Source organism: Zosterops lateralis, assembly GCF_965231275.1.
Source record: "Zosterops lateralis genome assembly, chromosome: 6".
NCBI lineage: Eukaryota > Metazoa > Chordata > Aves > Passeriformes > Zosteropidae > Zosterops > Zosterops lateralis.
This window is the reverse complement of record NC_139761.1, coordinates 14,065,430-14,087,666: the sequence shown is the minus strand read 5'-3', so window position 1 is coordinate 14,087,666 and position 22,237 is coordinate 14,065,430. Positions and strand designations below refer to the sequence as shown.

Genomic DNA, 22,237 nt, shown 5'->3' with positions numbered 1-22,237 from the left:
CAACAAGGCAAGATGGTTATGATGAAAATTGCATCTGAAAACCTTCTCTCTTAATGTCAGTGTGGATCTTCGCATTAAATTATATGAGAGGCTTAGGGCAAAGATGTAGAGGCATTAATGGTTAATGTAGTGGGACACGCTCCCTGGTAATTGCCTCCTGTCATTGCTGCAGTGCCTGTGAGATATTGTGAAGAGACAGAGCCCGGTTTACAATCCCACGTCAATGGATTTTCTCAAACTCAGAGGAAATTTCCTCTTTTTGAAAGAATTGTCAAACTCCATTGTATTAACAAATTTACCTGGAGGGGCATCACCTCTGGTTGGGAAAAGGAGAAAGAGCCTTCTTGCCAATAAGTTACAATTCTTAGGAAAGAACAGTAGCAAAACAGAAAGCCATGACCTGGGACAATACTTTTGGCTGGTGTAAACAGAATTCAGCTATCAAGTAAGAGGGTTTTCCTCTAATGGAATCACTATAATTGCTCCCCCTCATTTACATTTGTCACATTTGGCCTGTCAGCTGTTCTGAGGAAAATAAGCATTCAGAGACAGAAAAGACATGGAAAAGAAGAAAAGGAGCAAACACTATTGAAACAAAGTAATTGAAAGGCCAAGAGAAAATGGAACTTGAACAACGATGGAAGCTTCATATATAAAATAAATACTTGTAAGGCTTTAAAAGACACTTCTGGCACTGAGTACACCACAGAGGCAGCCCGTAATGATGGTGAAGCATTTTATTTTATGGAATAATTCCAGGAAACATTTCAGATCTGTTCAGTATTACTAAAGAAATAAATGATACCAGGAATTTTAACTTTAAAACTTGCATCAATATAAATAATCTCCTTATAAAACTGAGCACTACTTTTGCCATCCTGTCATGGCATACTCTGCTTTTCTATCACTTTTCCATCCAGAGCACCACGTGTTATGCACATGTGTCTATCAATCACTGCCAGGTCTCCATGCCACGTTTCCATCAGCTGCAATGAATCCAGATCTGTACAATACTCAGCATGGCAAAGCACACACCCATGCTGTGGTCTTATCAGCACCCTCAGAGCATCCACTGTGCCATTTCATCTTCTGTGGTTCAGCTCACTGTGCCTGCACCTGCCATTTGGCCAAGGACTGCCAGTGTTGTGATGACAGTGCAGAACTGTCAAACATCCTCAATTCATAACCTGAAGGCTCCCTGAGACTGTGTTGTACACACAGTAGGAAGCATTTTCAAACTCATCAGGAAGAGCAGAAGGGAAAGAAAGTCATCCTGGGAGATTCATGGAGTTGTTGGGGCCACCAACAAAACTTCAGAACTAAACAACAACCAAGTGTTGAAGTCTAAAGGTGTAAGTTAAAGGTTCTTAATGGAAACAGCTCCTACTTATTTTATCTTTGTTCTCATGAGCTACAGAGAACCAAGCTCCATCTTACTGAGTTCTGTGGCATATCTCCAAAACTGAAGTAACCTTCCTCCTGCTCTGATCATTTCACATCTCTTTTCCTCCTTGGAGGCTTCCTTCCTCAATCTTCAACCTGCAAGAGCCAAATTTAACACTAGTGCTCTTAATAAAGAAAGAAACCAATAAAAGAGCAAGTAATTAGATACACAAATAAAAGCCTGAAAACAGAACTACACTACAGGTATCTCACAAATCCTCATGACAAACACCTAAGAAGCTTGAACTGCTTCCTTGCCTGTGGGGCCATGAATACTTCATTGTTGCCCTTCATTAAGTTCTGCTTTCCTCTAATCACTGTTTTGGGATGAAAAAGCTCTGAAACCTCAGTTATCTGTCATAAAAAGGCAACTTAACTAATTTTATGATCTCTGATAACACACATGGTTTAGAAATATGAATTGGTAGAAAATACCCCACTATTTAATATCTCTTCTCAAATGTTGCTAACAAAATTCAGTAACAGGGAGAAAAAAAAAAAAAAAAAAAAAAAAAGAAAAAAAAAAAAGGAACACTTGAGCCTGGCTCATCCTCAATTAGAAACAGAGATCAAGGATACCAGCTCATGTTGCTCTGGGTTAATACAACTTCCTGGTGGCTTTCCATGAATTTTCAGGTAGTTGGAGTGTCATTAGTCTCCTCTGCTCATCTGGGGCCTAACCTGGAGACATCAGGATTATCCCTGTTATACTCTAATATTGCAAAGCGATAAAGAACTTGGATACTTTCCTTTAATCCAGCATGAGATCTTGTTTTTTTAAAAAAAAAGTTTGGGGGAAAAGAAGCTACACAGAGTGGGAGTCAGCTCCCATCTTAAATAAAGAGTTGTTTGTCAGAAGTTATCCAGCCTTATACAGTGACCAGCCCCCCCCCCCCCCCCAAATTATAACATCATTACCAAAAACAGCAGAAAATTGTTTCCACCTGTCACATTATTCAGTGATCTGGCACTGGCACCAGCATTCAATATTGCCCAATACTCAGTATTCTAAGATCTCATGTAACTAAACACGCATAAATTGGGCATGAAAGAAGAATCCTGAAGGGAATTAATTATTTTGCATTCTTCAGAGGGTTTGGAAGCTGATGAAGCTTTAACAGCCTCCACTAAATGTAGAGATAAAAAATACATTCTTAATAACTTAACACAGCAACAGGCCTATGGGGGACAAAAAATCTGATTATTCAGGTAAAGAGAGGTTTGTTGACACACAACATAAGTGGTTTCAGGTTATATCAGCCAGCTTAATTATTTTCCTACCTTTTGACCTCTGTGTAATTTTAAAACTTTCTCTTTTTGAGTCAGTGAAATTTTTTGAGGTACAACTCTTAGCTTGAGCAGTTAATTCTGGTACTTTAGGAGACTGTTTTGTGTCTGTTATAATCACAGGTAGAGAAAACCAACTCAAGGAACAAATTAAGATATTTATTTTTGCATTGTTACAAATTTGTGGGGGGATTCTTCCATTAAATGTATTTAACAAACAACCTATTTGCACTCAGGCCTTTCAGCATTTTAGATACACTAAAATATATACTTTTGGTGCCATACAAATTATGGTTAAAAATAATTCTCAAGGACATACTGAGGGGACAAGAACTTTAAGCAAAATAACTCAAGTTGAAATAGTCAATTCCCTTCAACAGTGGTTTCTATTTCATGAGATTATATTCTTTACACTAGCAAACTATATACAAACAATACCACAAAACTACTGTAAGTGCAAAAATGTAAAAAATATACACAAACATATACACAAATTGCTGTGTTTCTGTCTGAGCTACCTTACAGTTAAGAAATCCAGTACAAATGCATGATTTGTATTTATGTATTTGACTTGTAAGTATCTAATATTTAATTGTAAACAAGATTCAGCATGTAGAGCAACTTAAAACAGTTGTCAGAAGCTTAAATCATGAGGCCTGGAGACCGAACTGTGCACACTAGGATCCAAACTGACATACATACCCACACATTTTCTGACTTATTTTGCAGGGGCATTTAGACTACTTAACTGATATTCTAAACAAATTCTTGGATTTCATTGTTTTACAAAATGCATACATTTCAATATTTAACAGAAAATCAGTATCACATTTGCAGGTGTATGTTTTATGTTTGGTAAGTATCTTGTTCATAACCATTGAATAGCTTTTTGGTTTATTAAGAAACCTTTCTTGGCAACTCAATTAAGCAACAGCAAATGAAAACAAGCAATGGATGTTCACAATCAACCACTTAGTGAGCAAACAGAAGCAGACACGTCCCTCGAGCACAGATGAACTCATGGGGGATTATCCAGTGAGTCACTGGCAATGCTGATCATTGGGCAAGTACACATAGGGTACACACTGCACTGCTACAAACCTGCAGGATTTAGGAGAGACAGTAGAAAGAAAATGGAAGCTGCCTTTGCATCAATGTGAAGATTCGCTGCTCTCAGTCACTGCTAAGATGCTTAGCAAGAATGGTTTGTTTGTTTTACAAAAGATGTCTGTATTTTCTCAGGTACTTCTGAGGCACTCATGGATGTGTTATTTGAAACATGTGGATACTTAAGAAAACCCAGGACGACAGTTCTGTTTAGTAGGATGGTGCTGGGCTAAGTAACAGTAATAGCAGTAGTAGTGATAGAGTATTTGGAGAGAATTAAAGCATTATCTATGCCAGTTTACAGCCTCTACAAATATGAAAACTACTCATATCTATAGCAACCGATGACAGTGGAAAATTCAAGTACAAGAATATTTTTGCCAACCTCCTCGTGCTAATGGAAAATACAGTAATGTTATCCATAAGTTTCCATTTCCAGGAAATATGTCCAGAATCAAATCTCATTTTGTGTATTTTTTTAAGTGCTAGAAAACTCTTACAGTATTGAGCACAGCATTTGATGAATCCTTTCTTATACATGATACTTTTTGATTTAAAACACAAGCCAAGCCCTACAAGACACATTCTGCAAAATAGTCCTAATGTAAAGACTAGTTTGGTAAGTTTCATGATTTTTCAGGTTTTTTAAACATTTCAAACACTGCAACAATGCAGAATACACACCCAAAAATTTAAAAAAAAATCCAAAATAAAATGTTGAAGAAAATTTAGAGTAAATTTCACTGAAAAGATTCAATAAAGTGCAAGCAGTAAATGAGGGTTTATGTAGTGAAAAGTTTAATAAATTTGTAAAATCTGTATTGCTGACAATGACAGATGCTATAAAATGTTTTAACTTGATATCGTGCCCTCATACAAAAATATATTCTAGTTGCCTTGCACTATCAGATCTTGACAGAACTGAAAAAGAAAAGAACACTGAAATGCCACCGCTTCTTTTCAGCAGTATCCGAAAGGCAAAAAATACGTAGATTTATGCTACTGCAGTGCACTCTAATTAAGTGCATGAACTGGATTAGCTATTTACTAGTACTAGCTAATTACTAGTATAGTAATTGCCAATGAAAAAGGTGCATTGCTACTTACTTGCATTGATTCACCACCACTTCTTGAGAAGGCATTCAGGAGGTGCCACATTGCAAACATGGAACTCATTCCTTTGCAAAATGCTCATGCCTCGAGCCCTCACTAAAGCAGAGCTCTCTAATTACTGAGCAGAAGTATGCACTACAGCAAGTATCATTACATCAGAAAATATTTTATGTTATTAAATCTGCAGGTATTTCTCTTCTCAAAAGCATCTCCTTTCTGCTTGCAGCAACTCATTTAGCTGAAATAACCAGGCCTTCATGTGTACCACAACTTCAATGATTCCAGTGAATTGAAACAAAACTTGATAATATCACCTGTCACTCTAAGCAGGAATTTGTTTTTACCTGGAGCTTTGTTTTATGAAAAATAATAAAGCAGACTGCAGAAGTCTTCCCAACAGAGGGGACATTTTCAAATCATTTACTGCCCAGCCAGATTCTTTGGTGTTCAGGAATAGCTAATATAGTATCAACGTGAACAAGCAGCAAAAAAAATTCCTTCATACACTCCTACTTGTCCCTTATGGCCCATCAGCAAAGTTTCTGCTACAGGCGGGTTAATTGAACAGAGAGTGAAAACACTTCCTCATCACCCTTTGAGACTGAAGTCTGATCAACAGCATCTGATGTCCCCGTTTCAGTGGGATTTTCCACATAGCATATGGGCAGGATTTTCACTTATGACTAGCACAGAACTACGACAAACTTACATACTGGCTAGTCATTTAAAGTTTAGTCTACTGAAATTCAAAGTGAGTATTTTTCTATTCAAAAGAATCTTTACTTTTTATTCTCCAGTTTTTGTCAATATAAAAAAAAAATGTTCATTATTGCACATCTATCGCCAAGACTTTTAACTGCCCCATAATGGTGCAATGTCAGGTGCTTAATAAAGCTCTGTGGAGATGCATGTCATCTACTAAATGGTAAATAATGTCAGTACAAACTTTGATTTTTGAAATTTTACTGTCCTCTTTTAAAAACTTCTCACCCATTCCCAGTTTCAATTAAAGGACCCCAAATACTCACTGTCAAATAACTGAAGAAAAACAATCTAAATTAAGAATACCTTGTGAGAGCAGCAACTTTGCAACAATATGAACTTTAAATAAAAGCAGATTAGTAAAATAAAGTCTGTATAGCCTTATAACTATGAAATTATGAAATATTTTTACTCATGATTTTTCATTATTACAAAGAACTGTTGGCGACAATTATAATTAATTGTTTTCCTGAAGAGTAGGTATTTTTAGCATTGTAATTAGTGTAACAGCAGACAAAATTTTTACATATAATGAGTTTAAATAAATTTAAGACACTTGTCTGTAGGAGCATCATCAAATGATGCTCTTTTCAATAATTTGTGTAAGCTTCTAAACCACATAAAGGATAATGCACATTACATTTTATTCACACTATAAAAAAGCACAATATACAGGCCATATCCTTTAAAGTGCAACACAACAGAACATTTCTGCAACATTCAGGTTCTTCAAAAACCCACAAAAGTAGGTATTTAATATTTAGGAACAAATTCTGTTCGTAGGTGTATTGACACTGAATCTAAACTCTGAATGGTTACCAAGCTTGTCCTTGCTGTAAGTGCCACGCTAAAAGCGATGTTTATGATCACTAAACAATATTATTTTATCTGCTTCCATATTAGACAGCCTCATGTCCACAATGAAAGCTTTCATCCTTTAGTCACTGAAGAGCATCTGCAGAGCCCTTTATTGAAGACAGTTTTTTGACTATGTTCAGAAAACCTCTTTAAAGTCCACTTAGCTTCACCATACAGGCTACCGCTTCAGATGTCAAATCTACCAAGAAAAATATGGTAAATGGAACAGAGCAAGCATGTCTCTGAGTTGGCAGCGCATGCTTCATTATGTTTGGCACTATCTACCAAATGTATTGGTAACACACAGTATAAGCACGTACCAATTTGCTTTTCACTTTATAAATATTTTTGGTTGGATGTTTTGCTAGTAACAGTTGGAAAAACCTCATTTGTTCCTGAGATGAGCATGACAAAACAAAGTGAGCTCCATCTAAAGCTGCCAACAGGACATTCTTCTGCATTTCCATCCTTGCTACCTGCCTGCTGAGTCAGATTTACAACCTCAATCCTCCCCAAGGCGCCATTTCTGAGACTCTTCTTGACGCACATCTGGCCTGATCTGGTTTCTCATTCCACCCAGAACATTTGAGGTCGCCTCTGTCGCAACAATGAAAGGTTTCACCACCGTTGGTGGGATTTGGCGGAGGACTCCTCCTACTGCTCCAGTGACCCCTCTGTTCTCATGCTCACGAGCAGCAGTCTCATAGATGGTTTGGGCTGTGTCCGTAATCCCCTTTAAGAAAATAAAGGAAATCAGTTACGCTGAAAGAGAAACAGCAACCCCTCTTAGTTTTAAGGAAAATTTTAAACTGCTCAGCATTTTTCTTCTTGGTGATTTGTACTGTAACTGTAGTAAAACAATACTGATATAAACACGATTTATTTCGTCTAATGAGGCTTAAATTAACACTCCTATAGACCTAGAGAAGTAAATATTTCATGCAACTTCTGGTGGCACATCTTGTGCATAAGAGAAGCAGCTTTGGAGTACTGTGAACTATTGAAAAAATTACAAACCACTGGAAACTCAGCTGACACCTTACTTCAAAGACAGGTGCAACTACTGAAGTACAACAGAAACTATAATAAAATATAGAACAGAAAATATAATAAAAACAAGTCAGCATTCTAAATTATAATACACTGTGATAGTACAGATGTCACTTCTTTTAAATCCTGGATTATGCTTAAACTCTACTTCCCTCAGAATTAACAGTAACTGCAAAGATGGTTGAGCAGAAAGGGAAGGGAAGAATGGATGGTACAGCATAGGAAATCAAGTTTACATGGTTCAGTATAATTGTAAACCATCCCAATCACAGAGCACTCAAGTCCTATTCACACTCATCTGCGTGATATCTGAGGGTTTTTTCCTGCTTTTTCCATTCAAGATTTCTGTTGGTTTAAGATAATGGATGAAGATAGTCTTGTTCAAAGCTGAAATCTCCTTCCCCATTTGGCCAGCCTAAACTAATATCTGTTATTTTATTTACCATTTTAGGAAATAATTCTTAGCTCTGGTTCCCAACAATTGTTTCTGCACTCACCTCCTTCACAACACTGTATGCTTTGGCTACGCCCTCCCGCAGGTCAACCGGCTGATGGGCCAAGCGATGGTGGCGAGGGAACCGTTTGATCTTTTTTGCTTCAATGAAGGTAGGCCCTGGAGATACCATGTCATAAGCAGTTTCTGCAGCTGCCTGCACATCAGGAGCAAATTCAAAACACAGAAGTGTTATAGCACCGGATCACAAATTCAAACTACTAATAGAGTGATGTCATTGAAATAAAAGAACACATATTCCACGAATAATATTCATTTGCACCAGATTACAGTTTTGTACAAGAACCTCCAGAATGTGCAGCTCTAACTATACATTAATTCCATAATGAAAGAATTAATGTTGTAGCTTTGGGTGGGGTTTTCTCCCCTCCTAATTGTTGTCTCTTCAAAGGCATCCTCTAAACTGCATAAAATGCTCAAGATAGAAACTGAACATTTAATCAATGGTATTTCTTACAAACACACAAGCACACATACAATCCCACTTGGGATTTAAAAGCACTTTTTTTCTGACTGTATATGCTCAAGCTTAAGAACACATACTATTTTTGCAAGATTAGGTGGTAAAAGTATATTTTCATTTCTGTTTATTTTATAATAAGAAACAAACTTATTAACACTTTAATCCAAGATTGCCTTAAGGTTAAATCTAGGAAGCTTTATAGATTGTGCAGATCTACAGAAATAGTATTGGTTTGGGGTTTTTTTGTTTGGTTTGTTTTTGGCTTTTGTTTTGTGGGCTTGTTTTATTTTTAAATAAGCACAGATAAGCTGACATTTAAAAACAGGTAAGAATCTTCTAGTAGATAACACACATGCACAGAGAACTAATCTTTCTCAGCAGCGATATTTTTAATGAAGCTGAACATTTTTGTATTAAATTGTACACTGTAATACATTTAAGACACTAAGAAACAAGCAGCAGCTTGGGTGTTCAGCAGTATTTTAACACAATTTTCTAACTATTGCATTTGATAGCACAGTTCTCACCTCACAGACTGCTGCAAATTTTGCCCAGTCTCTGCTCTCCTATTTATAGAGCTGCCTTTTCTTTTTTAGTAGATGGTCCCAACCTTAAATCTATAGCATTAAGATATTAGCTTAATACAGAGCACTTACTAGCCACATCTATCATTTTACATCTAACTTCAGGAATAATACACTCTACCTGTATAGTCTGAACCATTCTGTTTGTCAGCTCCAGTGCTGCCATGGCAGTGGAAGTACCAAAGGAAGCTGCTCCTCTTTGAAAGCCTCTGACAATCCGACCGTCCTTGCGGTACTGCTCTATTGGCAACCACACCAGGTCTTTCAGACCCTGCACTGAAAATGAAGACAACACCAGTGTCAGACAGTTCTCTTAGATATGCAGAATGCCTTGAAAGGAAGTGAAAACAAGGGTTAACATGGTTTGTGTTGGTTTTTTGAGAGGGGAAAAGTGTTGTTTGGTTTTTAAAGAAACAAACACATTCATATGTAGGTGAACAGAAGTAAGAATTAACTTACCTAACTGCACAAGTGAATGCATAGGCCCTACTCCTCCCAAAATTCCTGGTAGCTGGTTCTTCTTTATATCGTTAAGCCATTCACTGATGGCATAGGAGAACAATTTATCCACACCTAATAAACTAAAGTAAATAAAATTATTAATTTTTTTTAAATGAACAATTCCTAATAAGACAAATGCATTCATTATTCACTGAAGTAAAAGGTGTCATTTAAACAAAAGGAAAGCTTCTTCCAATGTTATCTTTTTTTGCTGTTGGCTAAGCCAAGTATTTCAAATGTATATGCTTCACAAAACAAACTCAGAACTGTACAATCACATCCAGTTCCATAGGAAGTGAACATGAAACTAAAATGAAGAGTTTATCATCAAGAATAGCACATATAGTAAATTCTAAGTTAGAAGTTCTTCTTGAATTATATACATTTGAAAAAAAACTAGAAACAAGAAATATTTGTAAAGCCAGAATCATTTTGGATTTTAGAAGGTCATCTTAAGAGAAAATTTGCTTTGCATTTGCAATGTTCAGTTATTCCCCATAAACTTGTCCAATTTGCAATAGCGCTGATCCACATTTTGAGAAACTTACCCGTGTCTGTAACAAAGCCTCTTCAGCTTTAATTCTGAGCAGTTCAACTGAGCAAGCCCAATAAGAATCCCAGCTAGTGTTCCCTGTAAGTGAAATATTTTATTATCACATACATATTTACTCAACCCATACAACCCGTGAGAAATAATTTCATCATCTCAGTTCTTACTTACAAGTATTTTGTCTAAACATTCTCCCTCAGTCTCCCAAATGCGACACATTACAGTGCTATGAATCATGTTACATGGAAACTTGCAAAAAAGGAAACATGGCTTAACCTGCTACTCAAAGAAAAACACCTGGATACAAGAGGGCTTCTTCAGAAATAAGAAGTTATAATAAATTATGTAAACATAGTTCTGGCTTTAGTGTGCTCCAGGCATTCTAAAGCTACCATATTTCATATTTCAATTTCTGATAGCCAGGCAAATTCAAGAAGTTGCTGCTTTCCATATTTTCCTACTGATTTGCCATGACAAAGTGCAAGTCTTGTTGTGCAAATAGGATTTTTTGATGTCAGCTTCTAAACCCAGTGTGATAAAGAATCCATATTTTAACAAGAACCATGAGCATTTTTTTCATCTGTAATAGATTCTGCCATTGCCACTGAGGCCCATTTTTTACTAGACTGCAAGGAAAGGAAACAAGGAGAACAAACAACAATATTTTGTTCTGGAAAGAACAATTAATGAGGAAAAACTAAAATAAAATGCAAGATTCTGGTGTCAGACAGTGGTATCATACTTTGAGGGGCACTGCAGCTAGACACTATGATTTCAAGCCAACCATTGAGCTCATAAATGTGACATTCAAGTTCCATCCTGGATTAATCATATGCGGGGGATCCATCCCCTAGTTTTCCAATTAAGAGTGAAACAAGGTTAAGCTTTACTAAAACTAAAGGGGAAAAAAAGTGGTTTATATTTTAATGATCACATCATTAATGAGGAAGGAGCGTAAAAATATACCCCCATTCATGGGGAGCAGGGAGGGGAAAACAAAACAAACATCATATTTTTGTTCTATAGCATCAGCATTATACACAAACCTGATCCATTGATACGTGCTTGCCATGGTAATCAAGTCGTATTGGAACTTCTGATGTAAAGCGAAATTCTCTGGGACATACAAAGGAAATATTATAGTGAGAATCATGATGAGGAAATAAAATTACCCTTCTGAAAAGAAACTCAATTTCCCATTCTCCTGGAATAGGATGTCATACCCTTTTCTGTAAGCCATAACTCCTTAGTTACTGCGTTAGTACTTCAGAATAAATGTGGAAACTACAGTGGCAAATTCATCTTCTCTTGGTTTATTCACATCTTTTTCAGGTTAGCATTTGTAATAAATTTAAAATTTATTTTAAAATATTATTTAAATATTATATTTATTAAAAATAAATATAAAATTTATTTATTTATTAGTAGTGCATTATTCAAATGTGCTACTAATCCTGCAAGTGAATATCTTTATGTTAAAAAAAAAAAAAAAACAAACAAGCCAACACCCACAAAATGATGGTTCTGTGGGCAAAATTTAGTGCTGCAAGTGGAACTTGATAAAAAATTCTGTTGGCAATGTATGTGGTGAAATATAACCACAGCCGAGCTATTACAATCTAATTCTGCACTGCTTACCACAGCACACATCTATTGTTAGAGGCATCTATGATCTGAATACACACAAAAAAACTTCTGCATAACAACCTACAACTTTCATAGTCACTTCCCAGTCAAAGCTACATTAGAATTTCTCTTCTGATATTTTAATTTCATACCTCTCTTCCACTATATCTTTATACCCTTTTCCTTTATATGCTCTCTGATTACATTAGATAATTTGTAGTTATATATAATAATACAAACACTGCTCTTTTTATGTATTTGTAAAACATCTCATTACTGGTTCTGTATGGGGCAGAGATCTAAGTTTTATTTCCTTGTGCACAGTAGTGTGCAAAAGTTAAAAAAAACCATCATTGGTGACCTTCCAGTGATAGAAACAAATATATTTGCTTTCCACAAGTAGCCAATAAACAAACAAAAAAATGCACCTTGCCTGAAGGTCTGAATAGTTCATCACCACACTTTCTTAAAACGTTCAGCTATATGTCACTGGAAATTTTGTAACAAAAGTTTACCTGAAAAATACGGGCTGATCGCTGTATGATGTCGTTTCTTGTGAGAAATTATCATCATCTCCATTAACCACATCCATAGAATCAATGCTGCCATTTTCATTTGCTTGCTTGTGTGATGCAAAAGAAATTACTGGACTTGGTTCCTTAAGGCTGCTGACATGCCTGGGCAAACTACATGTAACTTCAGCACCAGGAGACTTTTTAACTAAGAAAAGAAGTTAAACACAGTAAAGTGACTCATTTTTCAGAGTGATTAGAGAGAGACTGCATTTACACAATTACTGCATCCTTAGTAAGTTCTAATGCTTATTAGTAGGAATTACTAGCAGGGCAATATTTAGATTCTCTTAGTTTTTGACAGAAGTTATTACATACAGCTGAAGTTGAGGTTAGTGCAGGAGCATAAACTATGTATCTGGTTCTAATGGCAGAACTGCAGAGTGCTTCACTGTCTATGCATTTCAGCATGACATGCCACAGAAACAGGTAAAGTATAGCTGCTAAGAAATATCCAAATATAGTTAACAGTGGAAATATGCTTTTCAATAGATACTGCTTTGCATCAGACAATGTAATTGATAAGAAGTACTGCTTCAACTGTATACATACATTATTTAATATTCCTTGCATAAAACATTATGTTTGTCTAATAGCTTGAAGTTGTCTAACATAGAATTCAACTTTATAAATAAGCAACACAATGTATTAGTTTTATCTAACTCCCAATAGCATATTATTAAATATGCTCTAACTTTGGTTAAACCTTTTATAGAATTAAGATTCCAAGTGTTGAAGACCTTTGTTCATAATTCTAAAATAAAAAGCTTAAATAACTAAGGTTTCTGAGTTCTAAAAAGTCAGTTATTAATGTTAGTGCTCAAACCCCAACACAAGTCTTTATACATACAAGATTCACATGTGAATTTATAGACACATACACAAATTCAAGGAGAAAGAAGCAGCACTTTTATGTTAGATTTTTTTTTAGAAATATACCTTCAGGATCTGGAGTAACTAAGAGTTCTACTTCTGTAGAAAGGCTAGTGAAAAAGTCCTTCAGGAAAAACAAGGCATCCTAATGGCAAAAAGTAAAACACAGTCAGGTTAAAATAAATACAAAGACCTAATTCTCTAAAGACGTTATCTACTATTCCAGATCTATTTCTATGCAGATGCAGATATGAAACAAAACATATTTTTTCATTTTGATCCCTTAACATATGCACAAACAACATAGAAATCTAGAACAGAAACCAGGAAGACCCTCTTAGCCACTGTACCCTGCTTCATATAACAGGATATCATGATCTATCTAGCTCTGTCTTAAAAATTCAGGGTTATTTTCATAATTTCTACTCTCATTTTGGAGACTGTTCCAAAACCCACATGTTTTAAACACTATAAATTTTTCTCTGATTTGCAGTAGAAGGTATTTAAATATAGTTTATATTCTTCTCTAGTACTGTCAAAGGCAATCAAATCATTACAAATCAGGGCTCGTCACTGCTTTATTAAAAGTCATTACTATATATGGTATTAATGACTTAATAATGTCATAAAGCTATTACTCCCCAGCTTCTTTTTCAGACAAATGCATCACACTGGTCTTTATTCATCCTTCTTTTTCATTTTTACTTCCAGCTGGTAAGAATGACAGCTTAAGTAGTAATAACAATTTTTTCTAATGACTGCATGCAGCCCTTTGCTTCCAAAAAAACTGTGGTTTATTTCAGAGAAGTTGCAAAGGTGAATTCTGAATTCTTTTTACGGTACAAAACATAAGAGACTAAAAAGTAACCAAGAGAGAACACATTTCCTCCCTAGATGGCAGTATTTCCAGGCCATTTTTTTCTAGATTAAATTATTGCAAACTAGATAGAACTCAGTTTTGCTAAAAGCAAAACAAAAACCTGGTCTCTAACGTGTGTTGAAAGAATGAAAAGGTATGGAAATTCTAATTATGCTCCTAAAACACCCAAACCCCATGTAGCTCTCTGAAGGTGACAAATTAGGGAAGAAATGCCTCAAAGAGTAATAACTGCACTTCACATTTGCCAGCACAAACATATATAGCTCTTACTGGTTTATAAAAAACCCAAATGTTTCTTGAATATATCAAAAATACCTTGCACAAAGACCTGCTAAAGAGAGTAAAACCATTTCTTCTCCTCCTACCACTGCAGCTGATAGTAAGACAAAACATTCAGGTCATAGAAATATTTCTGAAATGTCAACTGCCCTTGACCAAGATGATGTGAACCACTTCTGGATTAATGATTAACCTTTTTCAATTAAAAACAATGAAGTCACTTAATGAACAAACAAAACTAGATCATTCAAGAAAAAGTAGTTATTTTTAAAAGCTGTGATTCTAAACCCTTTGAGATTATCAGAAGTTTCAGGAGGAAAACTTACTGAGAAAACAGTTTTGCCTAAAGATATTCTTAGTTTTTAAATTAAAAAAAATCTAGCCTTTGTAATAGCTGGAGCAGAAGGCAAGTTCTAGCATGGATATAAATGAAACAACAGCGATCCAAAGATTAAATAAAAAAGCTATGGCACCAAGAAAATGTAAAACATAACATATGTATGATGGCTAAAAAGTATCTGGTTAAGAGAAACCCCAGGTATCATTCAAAAAGAAAAATTATTTTCTTTTTTCACTGTCATGACCAACCTGGTCAATATTGAGGCGAAGTGGCATTAGTGAAACACGTAAACAACATTCCTGTGGGGATCTGCCAGACTCTGGACGGACATGTAATGCTTTAACTGTTAACTGGAAAAAAAAAAAAAAAAAAAAAAAAAACAAGATCAATAAATGCACTAACATTCACAATTTTTAAATCTCAGAACACCAGCTAGGAAAAATATTTACTGCAAAATCTCTGTACTAGTATGATTCCACTTAGTAATTACCATATTGAATAAAAACCTACGCCAAATGTTATAAAAAAACAGTTAAAAGAAACCCCTCAAAAAATTATAAAATCCTTGACAGAACCAGTAAGATTACTGTATACCATAAAAATACAAATTTGGATGTGCTGTGAAAAGTTTCATCAATGATACAAGCAGACATTTGCTCAATACCAAATTGTGAAAGCTACCAAAGTTTTTCCTGCACATCTACTTTTTAACTAACAAACAGTCTCAAACCCATTAATACCTGACATGCTGACATTCAAACTGACTTTTGAATTAGTCTTAATATCCACAAAGAGTAAAGCAAATAACTATCAACAAATTATATTACTTCAGTGTTCCACAAACTCATGTTTCTGCTTCTGCAAGATTAAGAAGTGCACATGGCCCCCACAATGATAATTCAACCACTGTAATTGTAAGAAATTAACACTTCATAGCTATACCATGTTTGAATGCGCTTTTCTGGGCATCTCTTTACTGCAGTAGAGATAGAGAAATTTATTCATTTGTGATGTAGCTAAGCGATCTCTGATCTCCAGGTCCTGAACAATAAAAACTTGTCGTGACACTGGCTGCTCCAACAGACAGGATTCACCATCTGCACCACCTGGAGGATACACCTCATGCTGGAATTTTACCTTTTAAAAGGGAAAGAAAACCACTATAATCAGTTTCATTGAAAAACACCATTTAACAGCAGAGTAGTTCTTTAAAAAAATAAACAATAAAAAATTTTAAAAATAAACAAAAATCAGGGAAGTATATTACAGATAAGAACTTCTAAAGCTGTCTACTATTTTAAATTTACAGAAATACCACTAAGATTTCTGAACACTATTCAGATTTTTACATATTTTGCAGTAGAAATCTTCCGATTCCAGTAGAGTACATGTTTGTATTTTAGTATGCAAATTCAAGCTAAAACAAACAGTCAGTTATAAGATAAGGAATGAAATTCACTTTTTTTTAACATCGACTCAGCTTTTTCCTCTCAATCCTGACATCTTTCTCACTTCATAGTGAAGCCTGTACCAGACAATCTTGCCGTTCTTGAGTCTTGCACCCTCTAATACTTAAGAAAATTTGTTTCTTCCCTACCAATTGACTTCTCAAGTGGCTCTCTCATTTCCAGCTGTGCTGACCCACGAGCCCTGCCCTGCTCCCCAAACGCGGCCGCCGCCCGGCCGGCAGTGGAACGCTGCTGAGCGCACACAGCGGCCCCTGCCGGCCCCGCGCTGAGCTCCCAGACCACACCGCTTGTGACACATTTATTCTCCTTCATTGACACCTTTTATTCTCCTCCATTGCTGTAAACATTACTATTTAGCCTTGTACCGAATTAGGGGTCCAAGTAGGGGAATAAACCTTTACACAGCTTCAGTGCTAACACCAACTGTCGTTAAAGATCTGCAAACTGAGAGATGGCTATAATTCTACATATGAAGTTTTCCAGGTGGAATGTTAAATGCTTTCCTTTTCCCTCTTTTTTATTGCAATGTCATGTTTTTTCTAGAAAAGGCTACCTTAAGTACTGGCAAGCTTGAAGTACTAATGGGATGAATCTTGAGTTTTAGAAATGCACACAGACTATAAAAAGGCCTTTATTTTTATGTAGTGCCTTTCATGTTTATGGAAATGTTTGAAAACATCTTATTTTAAAAAGATTCTGTTATTGATCCATATAACATGAAATATGTTTATTTCCTTACAAATATTATTCACAACACTAAAAAACCCTACAATTAGTTCCTATGTTAGAGCTAAGCACAGGCTTAAAAACAATAGTAAGATACTTATGCCTGAAGGGTGCTAAATATGTTAGGAGAAACACAGAAACAATACTCTGATATAACTACATATTATTTTGTATCCAGTTATCAAACTCATAAGCTGAATATTCTCAACAGATTTATCTCGCTTATTTTGTTAGAACACTTTATTTCATAACAGGTGTCCCTACTCAGAATGGAACTGAAGAGAGAAAAGCAGAACAGCAGTTGCAACTCTTGGTTATAATAAACAAGAACTTTTAAGAATACTGTGATGGATATACTCCATCTTTAGAAACAAGCTTATGCAGCAAGTAAATGCTATGCTAATACTAGCAGCTTTTGTTGAACAAATTCTACCTTCATCACCATCAAAGTGATTGCTTAGAAAGAAATAGCACAGAACTCTAATGGAAAAGTGTTATCAAAGGAGTATAACTTGTAAAGATAGCCACACACAGAAGTCATGGCTGAAGATGTTTCTGTTACTCACCTTGCTTAACTGTATTTCCATTAGGAAGTCTGGGTTTCTTCCTCTTCCTCCAGATGCTGTATTCCGTCCATGCCTCGTTGGTGTATGAGAAGGAGAACTATGGGGACTTCTGGGGAAATAAAAAGGAAAAATACACTTTTGCAGATTAAAGTTCTCACTGTTAATCCAAAACCTAAATGCATTGGATGTAACTTCTTACTATTTTAATTGCATAAAAAAAAAAAAAATGAAATTACGTTACTGTTAACCAAATAATTTCTTTTTGCTCAGGTAATACACAGCTAAGCAGAATGCCAGGAGCATGTATCCCATCAAATTAACACTCATAAAACATTTTCTTAATTTTAGCTGCAATAGTTTTATTCTCTAGCTCACTTGATATCCTGTAAATCTGACTCTTATGCTCCATAAGTCCTATCTCTTTAGGAAAACTTAACTACTAATGTTACTCTAAAACAAAATCCATCCCTCCACCCCACTCCAAGAACCAGCAAAATCAAACCCAGCTTGTCCAGGTTGACACAAGAAAAATACACTCTGATGTGTGGAGTTGAACTGAATAAGAATCTAGATGATCTTTAAGATCCCTTCCAACCCAAACCATTCTATGATTGATTCCTCATGAGAAGAGAGCCAAGAAGAAAGCAAGGGAGACTTGAGATTGAACAATAAGATTACTCCAAATCAAAAGAATATAAAGTAGTTCTAACTTTTCTAACCCACATAATTAGATCAAACACTTACATGAAACTTTTAGCTGGAGAAGTTGGTGGTGCAGTCCCAAAATCCCTTCCACCATAAAGATGCCAAATAAGAGATATTTCCTTTACAACATAGCGTACCAGAGGAACAGGAAAATGAAGGGGAGCTTTGCTTGTATCCGTTTTTTTTATAGGTTGACTGAAATGATTTTCCTTTATGATAATTGCATCATCAACCATTATTTTTATAACTGGCTCTTCCTCTTTTTCCTAATTAAAAAAAAAGCATATAGCATTGAGAAGGTCAAATCTGCTTTCTTTATTGAGATGTCTAATTCCTTCCTACGAAAACTTTTCTGTATTGCCTTCTGAAGACTATACAAGACATGATCAGTTTAGAAGTGTTTCTTATAAACTACAGACAAAAGCATATGAAAAAAGTAGAAGCTGTAATGTAGTTAAAAACAACAATAAAAAAACCCAAACCAAAACAAGAAACTTCCCCACCCAAACTATAAACAAAATTAAGTACTAGTTGAAAGCAAACAGAAAACCACAGAAGATCCCAGGCTATCCTATTAGCACTTTTGGAAACAAACAAGCTCAGTTATAACTGGGAAAATGAAGCTTCTAATCAGGGACCCAGGAACTGCTTCTGTCTATTATGAAGAATACCACCAGACAACATGCAGAGGACAGATATTGGTGCAAAGCAACACACGAGCTTTTCCTTGGGGTTTGGCAAGGACCTTAGGTCCTCAGAAATACTGAGAGCTTAGATTAAGAGAGAAATGAACAAAAGATTAGAAGATATGCAAAGCTGCTGTTTTGATAAATGCTGGTTTTTGCTTGACATATTTTTTCCTAACTATGCCATTATTGTAAGTTGATACGACAATGATTAAAATGTAGGAAAACTGCCAATATAGCTCAATATAGCATTAGATGAGAGAACAATGACATAGTGCTGAGATATAGAAAAATTGTATCTATTTGAAAATATTTGCACTCATTCCTAACAGTAACAATGCATGAATTCCTTTCAAACAGAAAAGCATCACTAAGCAATCACAGAAATCTATGATATCTTATTTCTCCAGGTTTTACATGGGCTTTTCTCTAATTCAGTTTATATATGGATTTTTAAAAGTATTTTCAAAGGATCTTACAGCAACAGCAACTTTAGGAGCAAAAAGAATGCAGAAATCATCACTTTCTGCTGGAACATCTCCCATGGCCTCACTTATCAGGTGATGAGTGAATGAAGCGTAAGTGGGACTTGGTTCTTGTGAGACATTTCCACTTTCATCTGGAAACAGGAAGAGATCTGAGCAAGATGGTTCCTGAGTTTGAGATTTGTCATCCAAAACTCCTGGGAGTTGAAGGAGAGTGGAAAAAACACATGTTTCAGTGTTAAAATTGTTACAAAATATGAAAATTAGATAAACTAATGTTTGTAACTTCAATTGTATCAAGGAAATTTGCCCATTACATCTTGAATAAATTCCTACTATAAATAATGTATAATTCTCAAGTTTCTCATTCTGGTAGTAAGACCACAGCATCAAAAACTTTCAGTTATACAGTGACTGCTCACCTTCCACCACAGAAAAGACGACCAGACATTATGAAAATAGTAATGGAATAGAAATCTACTTGCAGCACAAAATCCTTATCAAATTTAAACCTCAGTTACACTCTGGCCATGATACAGAAGCCATAATCCTGTGATAAAAATTAACTATCTTGTTCTATCCGCTGATTGAAAAAATTCTTTATAGCTAGTTCCTCCTGTGACTTGGAACTGCACCATCTTCCTGGACCTCCCTCATACACAAAAGAGGTCTTCCTCCCTGCTGCTCTCAGTACCTCAGGAATGTGCATTTGACTAGAACTTCAAAGTACTTCTGCATTACTATTATTAAAAGAAAGAATACGTTCCATAGTTTGAAGATTTCAGACATCCTAAGTATCTGCTTCCATTTTCATTGCAGTATCTCTACATACACAAAACTTCCAATTCCTCTTTCTTTCCAGAAAAGTTGTACTTTAAATGTAGTTAGGCCTTCAGAGGATTCTTACCATTAGACTCTTGCTTCATGGCAGAAGCAGTCTGCTGAGTCTCAATTTCTTCCATTGCATCACTCATCAAATCCCGTAAAATCTGCTGCTCTGACTCAGCAAGGCCTGGTCCGTGGGAAGATGGTTGGCTAAAGGTCTCTACCTGTAAGAGAGAAACTGTACATAGTTACATCTCAAAACCAACAAATGTCAAAAAAGATTCTGCTAGAACAGCTTGATTCACAGCTCTTAAACTGTGAAAAAATACCTTAACTTGTTAAATAGTCAAGTGATCTGAAACACCAAGCTGGATCATTCATAAAGTAGGTTAGAACATTATGGTTCAGGGTATTTAGTCATCAGAGTGCCTGGACAGTTCACATATGCCCTGGAATTTTCTTCTTTAGATAAGAATAAAGTATAAGAGGTGAACATAGTAATGTTTTAAAATATTTAGTGACCAAAGCAGAAAAAAATATTATTTTAACTCTGAAATATAATTTAAATTAGATACAATTTGTTAGTTTCTTTGCAGAAAATCTCATATTATTTGTAAATGGAACAGGGATTAAAATATAGTACCAAGAAGCAGAAAGTTAGGTTGCTATCATTTTGCCATTCTATACCTTCATTTTTGGCTTGCTAACTCCACGTTTGACCTCTGTCTTAGCAGGCGGATGTAAATCACCATAACTTGCAATATATTGTATGAGATTCATTAGTGCAGCACATGAATCAGAGCAGGTACGGATATGGATTACATCACTGGAACAGTGCAGCTCAAAACGTGGTTTAGTCTAGATAGCAACAATGAAAAAACAAGAATAAACTTCAAATTATCCTCAAGTTCCATAGAAATGGCATACACACAGTTGTTTTTATATTACTTAACTAGTCAAAAAAGTAGTTAAAAAAATACAAGTAAACTGAAAACCCTTCTTTAAGTGTAATACAGTAATTTTCAAATCACAATCTCTCATGAAGATTTTACATTTTAGTTTGTTTGTGATTGAATACTTACCCTTTCTCCCTCAGAATCAGATTTTACTGCTGTAATGGTTAGTTCCAGCAGTCCCATATCCATAACACGAACATAATCTGAAATATGATAATTTTAAAGAAATATTAAGAAAATAGCAAAATCCTATATACCTGTAGTTATAAAACCATCAAAACCAGCATGACCTGTAAAGGAATCAAAACCCTTTACATCTCTGCATTTCCTTCTTTGATGAGGATTACTTTCAGAGTTCAAGTTTCAGCTACTCAAATCAAGAACTTGAATCTTTTCAGTCCAATGTATCACTCCCACTACCATCATCTGTGTGCACTGTAATCTTTAAAGATACCTATCTTCATCCCATCTGTGTGAGTTACAGAAAATAAGGCACACAGAAGCTGAATGACTAAACATTCAAGCAGTTTTCTAGCTGAAGTGAGAGAGAACACATGTTCATATTGCACTAATCATTCAGTGCTATGAATAACATTGTCCTCTTTTGCTGTTAAAACAAAACAGGCATACCTTTACTGTGCCTCTATTAGAGATCTCTTACCTAAGTTAAATACACATTTGTGGGCAAAAGGTTTTACATTATTTCTCCAACTCATTTGTTCAATATTGATTCAAATCCCTCAGTCTTTAAAGGTTATTACCATTATTATTTCAATGAGAGCAACCCAGCTGGTATGATTCTTTTCAGAACCTACAACTCCGTGCCATAATATAGCACCTTTCAACTATTTCAACAAGATGAACCAATTTCAGCTATTTAGAATATATATCTCATGAGATCTCTTTTCTAAGAAAATTTCTTTCTGTGAAACTCCAGGTTTTTAAATATATGCTTTTACAAACACCTGTTATAAACTGTAACAAGATACTAAAAGAATCGCAAGATGCTTTTCTCTG

At 35.4% G+C, this 22,237-nt stretch overlaps 1 protein-coding gene across 2 annotated transcripts in view; it reads right to left on the bottom strand.

The window, feature by feature from the left end:
- Positions 1-2,868: 2,868 nt before the first annotated feature.
- The window catches only part of ATG2B (autophagy related 2B), a gene marked incomplete at its 5' end in the record, with an annotated part of 45,506 nt that continues 26,137 nt past the window's right edge, over positions 2,869-22,237 (bottom strand). For both annotated transcript variants that reach the window (XM_083863018.1, XM_083863019.1), the window contains 16 exons: positions 2,869-7,303; positions 8,118-8,270; positions 9,303-9,457; positions 9,641-9,762; positions 10,231-10,313; positions 11,279-11,348; positions 12,374-12,578; positions 13,370-13,448; positions 15,051-15,152; positions 15,745-15,939; positions 17,564-17,672; positions 18,308-18,534; positions 19,434-19,636; positions 20,347-20,488; positions 20,952-21,122; positions 21,347-21,423. In XM_083863018.1, coding sequence (XP_083719144.1) covers positions 7,073-7,303; positions 8,118-8,270; positions 9,303-9,457; positions 9,641-9,762; positions 10,231-10,313; positions 11,279-11,348; positions 12,374-12,578; positions 13,370-13,448; positions 15,051-15,152; positions 15,745-15,939; positions 17,564-17,672; positions 18,308-18,534; positions 19,434-19,636; positions 20,347-20,488; positions 20,952-21,122; positions 21,347-21,423 — 2,324 coding nt within the window. In that variant the 3' untranslated portion in view covers positions 2,869-7,072. The remainder of the gene's footprint in view (positions 7,304-8,117; positions 8,271-9,302; positions 9,458-9,640; positions 9,763-10,230; positions 10,314-11,278; positions 11,349-12,373; positions 12,579-13,369; positions 13,449-15,050; positions 15,153-15,744; positions 15,940-17,563; positions 17,673-18,307; positions 18,535-19,433; positions 19,637-20,346; positions 20,489-20,951; positions 21,123-21,346; positions 21,424-22,237) is intronic.